Source organism: Nicotiana sylvestris, chromosome 2 (genome assembly GCF_000393655.2).
Source record: "Nicotiana sylvestris chromosome 2, ASM39365v2, whole genome shotgun sequence".
NCBI classification, from domain to species: Eukaryota; Viridiplantae; Streptophyta; class Magnoliopsida; order Solanales; family Solanaceae; genus Nicotiana; species Nicotiana sylvestris.
This window is the reverse complement of record NC_091058.1, coordinates 109,572,892-109,587,594: the sequence shown is the minus strand read 5'-3', so window position 1 is coordinate 109,587,594 and position 14,703 is coordinate 109,572,892. Positions and strand designations below refer to the sequence as shown.

General features: G+C 39.6%; 1 protein-coding gene across 1 annotated transcript; it reads left to right on the top strand.

Annotated features, from left to right (window-relative positions):
- Positions 1 to 1,595: 1,595 nt before the first annotated feature.
- LOC138885398 (uncharacterized) lies at positions 1,596 to 2,588 on the top strand. The gene has a single exon (XM_070166344.1). The coding sequence runs from the start codon at positions 1,596 to 1,598 to the stop codon at positions 2,586 to 2,588; it is 993 nt and encodes a 330-aa protein (XP_070022445.1).
- Positions 2,589 to 14,703: the final 12,115 nt, after the last annotated feature.

The window sequence follows — 14,703 nt, the reverse complement described above, 5'->3', positions numbered from 1 at the left end:
AATCAAAACTAAGCCCTAGCTTTCCCGTCTTTGAAATTTTTCTCCCCTTCCAATCTCTGTCCAAATCCAATTATATAGCCCTCTCTCGAAGCTTCTCTCCTTCCTTGGCAAGAAATCGCAAAAATCCTTCAAAAATTCCGAAAATCCCACCAAAATTCTGAAAATCTCCTTCTTTTTGGTAAAAATCTGGGCAAATGGAGGAGTATGATTAATTTTCATTAATCATATCCTACCATTCGTCCATCATCTACCGTTGAAAGAGATTCACGTGTGAGAGAGCAATATAAAACACGGATTCGAACCAAAATCGGTTATTTGTCAGGCCACGTGGAAGAAAGAGAGAAGGGATAGGGGGACCATGAGTTAACTCGCCGGAATCAGTGAGTTTTCCGGCGAGTCTTGGACGGGCAGAAGGCGTGGGAGTTGGGGGGGGGGGCGTTTGGTTAGGGGTATTTAGGTTTAGGGTTAGATAAATATTTGTTTTTTATATTATGTTGGGGAGGAATTGTGGTCGTTAGATCTAGGTGATTGAACGGCTGAGATTAAACGAAATTGGGGCGGGTTGGTTGGTATTTGGAGCGGACTTGGGCTGCTGGGTTGGGTCAAGGTAATGGGTCAGCTAGGTTGAAGGGATTATGGGATTGAGTTGCCCTAATTTGGGCTTCTTCTTGCCCGAAATTGGGCAAAAAATTTGGGATTATAACCCTTTAAATCCATCAATTTAAAAAACTTAAACCTTTTCTTTATAAAATGATTTAAAATTAACTCTAACTAATTTAAAGTAAACTATATCATACTATGAAACTATATATATATATATATATATCACTTTTATACATATATATATATATCACTTTTATATAAATTATTATATTCAAAATAAAAGTGAGAATCATGGTAAAAACAAGATATATTGCTATAAAATATTAATAACCTAAACTAAATAGAATAAGATAAAACACGAAACTATTTTTGTATTTTTTTCAATTTTTGTGCCTTAAAAATATAATTAAAATTAGTAATAAAGTAAAATCCTATAGAAATAAACTCAAATAAATGTCCTAAAAATACTAGGACTATTAGAGGTGATTCTAATGCGTGAGTCAAAAATTACATGTCTACAAGCCCGGAATGATTTGGTCCTACCATTGGAACATAAAATATTGGAGTTGCAAGGAGAACTTGAGCAGGTCCGTAACTTGGCAAACTTCCCCCTCACCCTAAACATCCCAGACGTTAACCAACAAAATGCTCAAAACCCAGCACCTCCTCAAAATACACCAAGCCAACGTCCACAAAATCCTTCCGCACCCCATCAATACGCAACTCCTCCCAAAAATCCTAATCCTCCACCGATACCTACTCCCCCTCAGCACCAATATCTTCCTGCTCAATACCCACAAACCACTTACCATACTCCTCAGAATATCCCGCAACCTATCCCTGATCCGCAGAACTCAACTAACGATCACCACTACACTCCAACCCCTGGCACCCACCAAAACAATCCCATATACGTGGAAACCTTACCTCACTTTACTCAACCAACATCATACACTCCAGAATTTGCCAAGAAGGACCTGCTCATTAAGAATATGGCCAAAGAGCTCAAGAAGCTCATGAGCCGAGTACATGGTGTTGAAGGAGGCAAAGGAATTGAAGGTCTGAATTATGAGGATTTGTGCATTCAGCCGGATGTGGAACTGCCAGAGGGTTACAAACCTCCTAAGTTAGAAATGTTTGATGGAACGGGTGACTCGAAAGTACATTTAAAAACATACTATGATAAGTTTGTGGGTGTTGGAAAGGATGAAAGGATTCGCATGAAGCTGTTCATGAGGAGTCTCATTGGAGATGCCCTATCTTGGTATATCAGTCAGAATCCCAAGAAGCGGGTTAATTGGGTAAGCATGGCGTCAGACTTTATGGATCGATTCAGGTTTAACTCAGAGAATGCACCAGATGTCTTCTATATACAGAATCTAAAGAAGAAAGCAACAGAAACTTTCCGCGAGTATGCTACTCGATGGAGGTCAGAAGCTGCAAGAGTCAGGCCAGCATTAGAGGAAGAGCAGATGAATAAATTCTTCATCAGGGCCCAGGATCCCCAATATTATGAAAGGTTAATGGTCATCGAAAATCACAAGTTCTCCGACATCATCAAACTCGGAGAAAGGATTGAAGAAAGGATTAAGAGTGGGATGGTGACCAATTTCGAGGCATTGCATGCCACGAACAAAGTATTGCAATCAGGGGGTATATCAAAGAAGAAAGAAGTGGGGGTAGTAATGGTGGCCTATGGTCCAAAATCTCTACTCACATACCAAAAACCTCCACCTACATACCAATCATCACCTCCCAGATATTCTCAACCCACTACCGCCTATCACACTTATAACACCCATCCAACCTATTATCATTCACTTCCAACCCGTCAGAACTATCAAAAACCCAAACCCAATTATGATCGCAGGTCGCCCAGACAATATACCCCTCTTGCTGAACCCATTGACCAAATATATGAAAGATTGAAGTCTGCTGGATATGTCACCTTCATTCCTGCTGTTGCAATGGAAAACTCCTCCTAGTGGGTCGACCCAAACAAAACCTGTGCATACCATTCTAGCATGAAAGGGCATACTATCGATGAATGTCGCACTCTAAAAGATAAGATTAAAACCCTGATTGATACCAAAGTCATACAAGCAAAGATAGTCGCGTAGAATGTCCGCAACAATCCCCTCCCAGATCATAGGGGTGAAGGGGTAAATGTGATAGAAACTGAAGAAGAATGGGATCCTGAGGGGTCGATTGGCCTTATTTGAGAAGGCAATGACCCTAAACCTACAGTCACACTCACTCCAATTGTGGTACAGATACAGTCGCCAGTCGAAGTTGAAGTAGTCGCACTAGTCCCGTTTGAAATTGAAGTAATAGCACATGCAACTACATCAACTCCATTTGAAGTAGAAGTATCCACACCCTTCCCTGTGATAGTAGCACCCACACCTCCTTTCAAATGCAACGACATACCCTGGGATTACGTTGCCGAAACTAGGAGAAAGGGGAAAGCAAAGATGGAAGAATCTAGTGCCGCACAGGGGATGACCAGAACTTGAAGGATCTATACACCCGAAAACTTGGGAGGAACAAGCAAGGAAGCTGCTACGAAACAACCTATCATTGAAATTGGACCAAGCGATCTTTGGAGGAAAGTACAAGTAAGAGAATACTTTATCATTGATCATTTGAACAAGACTCCCACTCAGATATCCATATTGTCACTATTGCAAAATTTTGAGGCGCATAGGAGTGCTCTGATGAAGGTGTTGAACAAAGCTTATGTACCCAATAATATCACCAGTGGAGAGATGGCCAACATAGTAGGTCAAGTACTGGAGAGTCACAAGATCACCATCCACGAGGATGAACTACCACCTATAGGATTAAGTCACAACATGGCATTGCATATCACAGTACAGTTTGAGGACAAATTGATCGCCAAGATCTTAATAGATGGGGGTTCAAGCCTCAACATTTGTCCATTAACTACTCTGAAAAGGTTGGGCAAAGATTTCCATGAGATACGAGCAGGGAGCATGAACGTAAAGGAATTTTATATGTCTTAAAGGGCCATGATTAGGGAGATTAACCTTTGTCTGCAGATGGGCCCGACCTGGTTCGATGTTGTGTTCCAAGTACTAGACAATCTGCTACATACAATCTTCTATTGGGACGACCTTGGATACATGCCACTGGGGTTGTGGCTTCTATGCTACAACAGGCTGTGAAGTTTGAATGGAACCATCAGGAGGTAATCACTCACGAAGATAAAAGTAACCCCATTTACACTAGTCAAACTATCTCGGTTATCGAGAATAGAAGAAGGCTAGGCGGAGAAACTTATCACCGCATTGAGCATGTCAACGCAATTGAGAAGGACAAGTGGTAGAGTAACAAAATAGAAAGCATACTGGCATGGTCTGGGTATAAACCCGGTAAAGGGCTTGGGAAGAAACTCCAGAGCATTACCAAACCGATACAGTTGAAACATCATGGCATAACTTTTGGGTTGGGATATCTGTACACGTGGCAAGAATATAATGATTGGTCTCCACCATGGCGTGGTCCTTATTACCCTCTCGAGCAACTAGTGCCACATCTGAGTCAGACTTTTCACCAGGCCAATACAATATAGGGATCCACAACGGAGAAAGCTTTGGCTGGGTTGAGGAACTTGTTTCTAGAAAACGAGAATATGGATTGCAATGTCATAGTTGAGGAAGTGGAGAAAGAAGGCCTCACCATTCAGACCGTGGAAAAGGGAGTTGTTCTGAAGAATTGGACTACCACACCATCCCGGGCCCGTCGAGTTCCTGAGTAGCTTAGCAATTAGTCTGACTTGTTTTAATAGCCATGCTAGGCATTTAAGATATTTTTAGTATTTTGTTTTAAAGACGCATTTTGTTTTGAAATAATTGCTCGAGTCATTGAGTCGTACCTGTTTTGGATATTTTTAAAATTTAATTAATGCATTGTTATTTAGTATTCATTATTATCTTTTATGTTTTTCTTCTACAACATTGTAATTACTTTTCCTGATGAACCTATGACTGTGACACGTAATGAGACAACGTAACATAAGGATAAATGACTCAGAAAAAGAGGACAAAATACCTGATGAAGTTGTCAGGGAAGTGGAGAATTTTGAGAACAAACCTAAGTCCAATCTGGACAAAACCAAGGCAATCAATTTGGGAGATTTCGAAACCGTTAAAGAGACTCGGATAAGAATTCACCTATCACCAATAGAAAAGGAAGAATACACTTGTTTCCTGAAAGAATATGAGGATATTTTTGCATGGCCATACGATTGTCGCGCTCCCTTTTTTCCTCCGAGGAGAAATATCTGGGTTTCGACATTCACGGGGTGTAATGACTCATTTTTTTTGGAAATTGGGTATCTGAAGAGTCGCCACCTAACGGATTATGGTGCGTTAGGGCACCTAGAGTGATTAACTCTTGAGTTGGTTTGCATTACCAGAGATTAGGATAAGGGCTCGAAGTAACCTCGAGGGTAAGGTGTTAGGCACCCCTCTTAGTCCACAACTGTGGGTCCCGACAGAACTTATATTTATAAATTAGTCCATATAAACTGTTGAATCAAACGAGTTGCAAGTAAAACACGTTAGATATAAGTAGTAAGATAAAGGTTTGAACAAGTTGTAAAAGATGAAAAGTTTTAAATAAAGAGAGAATTTGGTAGAGAGGGGTCCTAGGTTGTTTGTGCTATAGGATCACCCCACGCAATATCTGGTAAACACTCCTCGATGAGGGGATACACGTGACATTAACGCGTAGTCATCATATCTCATGTCTACCCTTCCCATCCCCTTATTGGTCATGCAAGGTGAGTGTTTGGTCACTGATTCCTATTGCGTGCTGTTACCCGTCCCTTCTTAATGGTCCCGGAGGGAGTTAGGACCTCTACCTATAGGTAGTTCTAGACATATCCTTAAGGTTTAGAAAGGCGAAAAACTCTAAGGCGACAGTCAAAACATTTAGGACTTTCACATAATGGGAGCAATTAAGAGGCTCACAGTTTCCTCCTCAAATAAACATACAAGCAGCACGTCTCAAGCACAGTTAAAGTCCTTATTAATCAAAGTCCTAAAGCAGGATCTCTAAGTGATTATGCAGAAACAGACCAAACCTTTTATACCCAGAAGTTATAAACTTGTAGTTGCCTAGGGATTCCTTTTTTAAAAGCTTTTAGAATCAGAAACGTTAAACGACAGAGACAGTTTTAGAGAAATACAGTTTTTGAAAACGCTCTAAGGCTTGCTTATATGCAGAATACTAGTATTTATGCAGAAACAAATAGGTTTTTCGAAATTAATACCTATAGGCATGATATCTAATGTGATTGATGCAATTTTGAAAGAACTAGTTTCAAGAAATATTGACACTTAATAAAACCAGTTTTAAGAAGTAAACTAGGCGAAATGAAATTTATTTATTAGGCTAATTAGATTATCAGACATAATTGCGAATAGAAATCCCTATAGGCATGGTATCAAGGCGTATTACTGGTTTTAGTCAATTTGCAGTAACGTATGGAAAGACTTGTTAGAACTAAATCGGAATTAAGTTTTACAGGCATGTCATCTACTGATTTAAGACATAATGGTTTGGAACCTAGAAACATGGTTTCTAACATGACAAATGCAGAATCTTATGAACATGGTTTCTATCTGATGCAAAAGAAATAGGAAATGAGATCCTATAGGCATGATTTCTTTTAGGCAAAATCAATCAGATTCACAAGAGCAAACCAATGAGCATGTTTTCTACTAAGTAAGACAGGCGGATTTGGAAAGTAAGATCCTAAGAGCAGGATTTCTACCCATATTACCCCACAAAGTATACATCTACCCACCCTTTTACTAAATACCCCAAATATCTATTTATAAATTATTACAGGCCAATAAATGAATTACATAAGTAGAAATAGAAATCAAGAAGCTATTCTATAGGGAGCCTGCAATCAGGCCCAAGTTTCTCAAAGCCTCCAATGGTCTCACAAGCCCCATTTCCATAGACAAATCAGAGTCTAGGTGCATCAAAGTTCCCTAAGGGTCTCAAGGACCCCGGACAATGCTTACACCTAGACTAGCAATCAAGCATTGAACCAGTGCAGTGTGGAAATGCCAGCCTCAGTATGCCAGAGTTCAGAGGGCTCTCAAGAGTATCCCAAGGCAGTACACATACTAGAGGGGGCATAACTTATTAACTAAGAGTGAAGTGAAAGTGCAGGACACAAGCTGAAAGAGGTTTATTAAAGACTGGATTTAAAAGTCTGTTTTGAAAGTCATTAGTAAAGCAACAGAGGTTGTTTGAAAAGAGGTTGGAGTGGTAAACAAAGTCAGGCACTTCAGGATAAGGTCACACACAGAATCCAAATAAATTCAATAGTCACACATGGGTCAAGGGGTTTGGGGATACATAGACATTTGACCGCAAATACATAACCCCAGCAAGGGTCTTAAGACTGGTTTGGACATGCTCAGAAATAGTTGATACTGGCATAATCACAAACCAGTCAGGGAGAACATAAACATACAAAGGGGAATAGGGATTTGGGATTCATAAGCTGGCAAATAAAAGACAATTGACAAGGCATGTTTTGAAACACACATAAGGGAATACATTAATCTAAAGAAAGGGGAGACATAATAGCATGCTAGTAATGTAACTCAACTACAAGTTTTACAATAGAACCACAAGTACAAACAGATTAGAAATAAGAGAAACTGAAGCAATAAGAGAAGCATGTTGTTGTTGAGGCTTTAAATTAAAACTAGGATATACCAGTGAAGAGAAGTAAGTATAATGAAAGAACAAGAGAGCATAGATGATTAGCCTTGGCTTGTAGTCGGCTAATAGCACCAAATAGCACAAGAGAGAGGGGAGAACAGAGATTTTTTAGTAAGAGAGGTACTTTTGAAAACTAAGTGTTCCTGTCGTCTTTGTGAAAGACTTGGAGTATTTATAGTTGAAAGAAGGTAGTGAAATAAGGTAAGAATCATAGCAGCATAATAATTGAAGAACTCAGAATCAATCAATTAGAGAATCAAGGAAGTACTCCCTTAAGTTAAGGGAATCAAATCAAACGGGAAGATTCAGTATCATATAAGGCAAGAAGAAAAATCAGTGCATGACTAAATAAGGAATTAGTAAAGGTTCAGTAAGCATAGAGTAGTCAATAAGGACTAAATTCAGAAAAACCCAATTAAGGGATGACTCAGTAAAAATAAAGTACCATAGCAAGTAAGGTAATAAAATTAGTCAATTTAAACAGACGAGTAGAATTTTAGGGTTTTGAAAGAAAGTCTTGAAATCAAGCCATCAATTAAGGAAATCAGAATCAAATCAAGAGAGGTTCATGATTCTATATTGCAACATATAAATAGAGAAGAACGAACAGACGTAGCAAACATGCAAAGTCAGCCATAGTGACAGAAAGAAGATAGAGATGAACAAACAAAATGAGCATAGTCATACAGAAGTGACATAAGTAGGCTAAGGATTCAGTAAAAACACATTAAAAGCATGGTAACCATGGAAGATTATCAAGAATCAAGTAAACAGGCTAACACATAGAACCAAATCTTAGAAATTAGGGCTTTTTGACATAGGCGAATTAAAAGCAGTAAGAACGTAAGATTGGTAAAAATAAGCAAGGAAAGAGGTTTAAATAATAAAGAAAATCGGTTAAAACAAGTGTAGAAAGAATTCCGAGAAAACTCTAATTTTTTAAAGAAAGTAAAAATGGTTTAAAGTTGAGGATCTTGCAGAAGAAGTTTGAGAATAGTGAAAATCATAAGAAGAAACAAACTTAAAGCATTAAAAATAACACAGATCTAAGGGATTCAAACAAGAGTTAGAGTTTCAAAGGGAAACCCAAATAGAACGAAAGAACATGTTGTAAACTTCACCGATCGTGACAAATAAGGTGTGATTTTGCCCAAAATCACACAAGAGAACCATGAGTAATAGAAACAGAAACCCTAGATCCTAATCTGCATGGCCCGGGATCCTTGAAGGCCTTAGAGATGATGAGCAAGGTGGTGGAGTGACCATTGGAGGCTTGGGGTTGAGAGGTAGTCACCAGAGAAGATCGGAGAAGGAGTCGGCGGTTGAAAAGTGATTAGGGTTACGTTGAGAGAGAAGAGGGAGATGAGAGCATTTGAAGACGGCAGATTGGAAAAGTGATTAGGTTAGGGGGGGTTGATTAGAGTTAAAAAAGGAAGGGGCTTGTTTGGACCGTTGATCTCCCAGATCAACGGTCAAGACTCAACCGGGTAGGTGGGTTCCGGGTTTGGGTAGGGGTTTGTAGGGTCTGGGTTGGGTTATTTAATAGGAATTTGGGTTGGGGATTGGGTCCGATTTGGGCTACAATTAAAAGCCAAATCTGGTTATTATTTCAATAGCCAATTTTTCCATATTTTAATTTTTAAAAATAATAGGTAATTTCTAGAAAATAATTTAAGGTTCCAAAATGATTTAAAAATATATAATTATTATTTTGAAAATATAGGGACCAATTTTATGGATATAAAATATAATTGTACCTTAAAATAGGCTAATATTACAATTATATGCAATTTAGCTTAAAAATACTAAATGTGATTGTAAAAATACATAAAAATTACATTAGCCATATTTTGACATAAGTATAGAAATTAAATAAATAAATTATCAAAACAATAATTTTGGAAATAAGTATTGGGGATTTTATGAATAAAAGGGGAAAAAATAAATCAATTTAAACCCTTAAAACTGTGGAAATAATAATAAAAACCTTGTGCATGCTTATATATGCATATATATGCTATTTTGAAGGCACGAATGCATATTTAAAATATATAGGGAAAAATTGGGTATCAACAGCTACCCCTCTTTACCCGAGAAGGATGAAAGAGTTTTCGGGTAAATAAATAATGGCCAATTTTGACCGGATGAGATATTTTAAAAGGCAAAGGCCGAGCCCCGGTTTCTGAGTTGCTTACATATCCCTGGTTTTATAGGAATCAGGCCATGTGTAGTTTTGGGTTCACCTGCGGAGTATGCCGATGAAATTACTATAAGAATGGACATGAGGCACGAAAGCGGCTATGATCGGGATGGTCAGAGGGAACTGGAGTGGGATCGCTCCTGCTAGGATAGTGGTTGCTTACTAGTTACCTGTAGATAAAAGATGCAACGTATTTGCTAAAATTTAAACATGATGCAAATTTCCTTTGGACCATAAAGGTTATCTTTGGATGGTTAAAGATGACATCCTGGGCCATGAATTGTTTAATGAGGGATTCGCAAGCCATGAAATGATTTACTCGGGCCATGAGAATGGTGCCTCCGAAGCATGACACCTTTGAATAATGATATGCAAATTTGAGAGATTCTCAGGCCATGACATGGTGTCTTCCGGCTATGGGGATAGTGCCTTTAGACTATGACGCCTTTGGACGGATTGGCGATGTTTCAGCCGATGATATGTAATAATATGACGTAACAAGACAAGGTTTAGTCTTGCGAAGTAGAGGGCAGAGCTTAGACCAATTGAAAAACATGTAGATAGTAGTAGAAAAAACAGAGCAATATTGGTGCAAAGAGGGACAGTGCTTAGTCCCGTGCAAGTGGGGAGGAAGGATTAGCCTTATGTAGATGGGGAGGCAAGGATTAGCCTTATGCAAATATGGAGTCAGGTCTTAGACTCATGCAGGTATGGAAGCAGATATTAGACTCCTGCAAATATGGTGTCAGAGATTAGACTCATGCAAATATGGAGTCAAAGCTTAGACTCATGCAAATGTGGAGTCAGAGATTAGACTCATGCAAATATGGAGTCAAGGCTTAGACTCATGCAACTTAGACTCATGCAAATGTGGAGTCAGAGATTAGACTTATGCAAATATGGAGTCAGAGATTGACTCATGCAAATATGGAGTCAGAGCTTAGAATTATGCAAGTATGGAGGCAGCGCTTAGCCTTATGCAAATATGAAGGTAGAGCTTAACCTCATGCAAGATGTAGGACAAGGCCTAGTCTCATGCAAATGGAAGGCAATGCTTAGCCTTATGCAGATATGGAGGTAGATCTTAACCTCATGCAAGATGCGGTACATGGCTTAGTCCCATGCAAATGGAAGGCAATGCTTAGCCTTATGCAGATATGGAGGTAGAGCTTAACCTCATGCAAGATGCGGGACAGGGCTTAGTCCCATGCAAATGGAAGGTAATGCATATCCTTATGTAGATATGGAGTTAGAGATTAGACTCATGCAAATATGGAGTCAGGGATTAGACTCATGCAAATATGGAGTCAGAGATTAAACTCATGCAAATATGGAGTCAAGGCTTAGACTCATGCAAATGTGGAGTCAAAGATTAGACTCATGCAAATATAGAGTCAAAGATTAGATTCATGCAAATATAGAGTCAAGGCTTAGACTCATGCAAATGTGGAGTCAGATATTAGACTCATGCAAAGAGAAAAAAGTAGATAAGGGTAGAGTATATCTTAGCTAGGATAGGTTCAACGTCTAACAACCGGATGGATGGTGAATTTGCTTTGTGTACGAATGCTATCGTCAAATGTGCCTGCGTTTAAAGAAAGATCGTAAGTTTCATGAGGGGAGGTTGGATCTTGCTTCGTCTGCCGGCCTTGCTTTGCTCCGCTCTGGAAGCCCCCTTTGAGTTCCCCTAGGTAGCACTTTATGGAAAAAGAGAATTTTCGAAAAACATGCATTCATTGATAAAAAGGATTTTTTTTAGAAGTGTATTGATATATCAAGCAACTTTTGATGAACTAGTGACTGTGAAACATTTGAAAGGCATTGCAGCTCTCTTATGTTGGAATTTTGAGGGTCCTCCTTGAAATTCTGCCCCAGTTTGGTAGATGATTTTTAACCATTTGTGGATGGCGGACCTTGTTGAATCTTCTTCGGAATTTTGAGAAGGATTCTCAAAATTCTGCCCCAGTTCTTGGCTGATGACTGACTTCCTGGCATGTGATGACACTGGCTGGACTTGTTCCGGAATTTTGAGGACTCTCCTCAAAATTCTTCCTCAATTTCTAATTCTAGGGATAAATGAAAATTTTACTATGATATGACTGAACCCATAAGTCTGCCTACGTATTCTCTCTTAAACGGGAGTCAGGTCAAGCATAGTTAAATTACATCATAAAGGAAATGTGAAATAATCTAAGCATAGTATCTTTTGACTGCATCTGAATTGATTAGTTTTGGTGAGATTTCTCCATCCATTTCTGCAAGTATGAGTGCTCCTCCTGTTAGTACTCTGTGAACCATATACGGACCTTGCCAGTTGGGAGAGAATTTCCCTTTGGCTTCATCTTGGTATGGGAAAATCTTCTCCAATACCAGTTTCCCTGGTGCGAACTGTCTTGGTTTGACCCTTTTGTTGAAAGCTCTGGACATTCTGTTCTGATAAAGTTGTCGTGATATATTGCGTTCCTCCTTTTTCCATCGATAAGGGCCAATTGCTCATAGCGACTTCTTATTCATTCCGCATCGCTGAGTTCAGTTTGCTGTATGATTCTTAAAAAGGAATCTCTACCCCGGCCGGGATGGCAGCCTCGGTGCTATAAACCAGCATGTAGGGGGTTATCCCAGTTGCCGTGCGAGCTGTGGTACGGTACCCTAATAGAGCAAAGGGTAGCATCTCATTCCACTGCTTGTGATTCTCTACCATTTTCCTTAGTATCTTTTTAATGTTCTTGTTGGCGATTTCTATGGCTCCATTCATCTGAGGTCTGTAGGCGGTGGAATTCTTGTGCTTGATTTTGAAAGTTTCACATATAGCTTTCGTCAGATCACTGTTGATGTTAACGGCATTGTTAGTGATAATGGACTCAGGAACTCCGAATCGGCACACAATACAATCCTTGACAAAATCTGTGATGACTTTCTTGGTTACAGCTTTGTAAGATGCAGCTTCTACCCATTTTGTGAAGTAATCAATGGCTACCAAAATAAACTGGTGTCCGTTTGAAGCCGTGGTCTCAATCGGACCAATAACATCCACTCCTCAGGCGGCGAATGGCTAAGGAGAGCTTGTTGCATTGAGCTCGTTTGGTGGCACTTTTGTCATGTCGGCATGTACTAGACAATTAAAGCATTTGTGGACATATTGAATACAATCCGTCTCCATGGTTATCCAAAAGTAACCTGCCCTGAGTATCTTCTTGGCCGGAACAAAACCATTCATGTGCGGACTGCAGGTCCCAGCATGCACATCCTCAAGTAGCTTAGAAGCTTCCTTTACGTTGACACACCTTAGAAAACCCAAATCTGGAGTTCTTCTGTACAAGATCCCTTTGATGTGGAAGAAGTGATTTGACAATCTCTGGAGCGTGCATTTATAAATGTGACTTGCGTGCTCCTCATATTATCCTTTTGATAACTACTTCTTGATGTCATAGAACCAAGGCTTTCCATATGCTTCTTCCTCGACATGAGCATAATATGCCGGCTAATTATGGATCCTCACCAGAATGAGATCAATATAGTTCTTATCTGGATGTTGTATCATTGATGATAAAGTGGCTAATGCATCGGCAAACTCATTCTGAATTCTAGGCACATGTAGGAATTCTATTTTCGTGAACCTCCTTTTCAATTCCTACACATGGCGCAGATATGGCAATATCTTAGAATTCTTGGCAGCCCATTCTCCTTGCACATGGTGAACAAACAAATCTGAAGACGATCACCAACAACTCCTGAATGTTCATGTCGACTGTTATGTTTAGCCCTAGTATGCAGGCTTCATATTCTGCCATGGTGTTGGTGTAGGGAAATCTGAGTTTAGCAGATACCAGATTATGCTAACCTGTTTCTTATACCAAAACTGCTTTAATGCCTACTCCTTTGAAATTTGTGGCTCCGTCAAAGAACATCCTCCAACCGTCATAGGCTTCTGTAATGTCTTCTCCAACGAATGATACTTCTTCATCAAGAAATACATTTTCAAGTGTTCGTATCCTCCTCCCACCGGATTTTCAGCGAGGTGATCTGCCAATGCTTGTCCCTTGACTGCCTTTTGAGTTACATAGACAATGTCGAATTCACTTAGTAGTATCTGCCATTTAGCAAACTTCCCCGTAGGCATGTGCTTCTGAAATATGTACTTCAGAGGATCCATCCTAGATATGAGGTATGTAGTATAGGCACATGAATAATGCCTCAACTTCTGGGTTGTCTAGGTCAAAGCATAACAAGTGCGTTCAAGCAGAGAATACCGTGCTTCATAAGGTGTGAATTTCTTACTCAGGTAATATATGGTTTTCTCCTTCCTTCCCATCTCATCATGTTGTCCCAAAACACATCCAAAGGCTCCTTCTAACACGGATAAATAAAGTAGCAAAGGTCGTCCTGGTTCTGGTAGGACCAGAACTGGCGATGTGGACAGGTATTCCTTGATCTTGTCGAAAGCTTTCTGACAATCCTCGGTCCATCTTGTCTTGGCATCTTTCCTCAACATCTTTCCTTGATGGGTTCACATATTACTGTGGACTGTGCTATGAATCGGCTGATGTAGTTGAGCCATCCCAGGAAGCTTATCACGTCCTTTTTGCTTTTAGGTTGTTGTAACTCCTGAATAGCTTTGACTTTAGTCGGATCTAGCTCTATCCATAGACGACTGACAATGAATCGCAATAACTTTCCTACAGGAACCCCGAATGCACACTTTGCGGGGTTCAACTTCAAATTGTACCTCCTGAGCCTGTCGAAGAATTTTCTCAAGTCTACTATGTGATCCGTGGCCCTTTTGTATTTGAAATGACGTCGTCCATATATACCTATATTTACTTGTCTATAATATCATGAAAGATGGTTTTCATGGCCCTCATGTAAGTGGCCCCTGCGTTCTTTAGACCGAATGGCATCATCTTGTAACAATATACACTCTAAGACGTAATAAAAGCTGTCTTCTCGGTATCTTCTTCTTCTATCCAGATCTGGTGATAACATATGAAGCAATCTACAAAGGATTGGAGTTTATGCTTGGCGCAGTTATCGATCAGGATGTGTATATTTGGTAGTGGAAAATTGTCTTTGGGACTTGCTCTGTTTAAATCATGATAATCAACACATACCCTGACCTTCCCGTCCTT

Excerpts from the sequence above, each read along its gene's own strand:
- LOC138885398 (XM_070166344.1), top strand. The coding sequence starts at position 1,596 with ATGGCCAAAGAGCTCAAGAAGCTCATGAGCCGAGTACATGGTGTTGAA.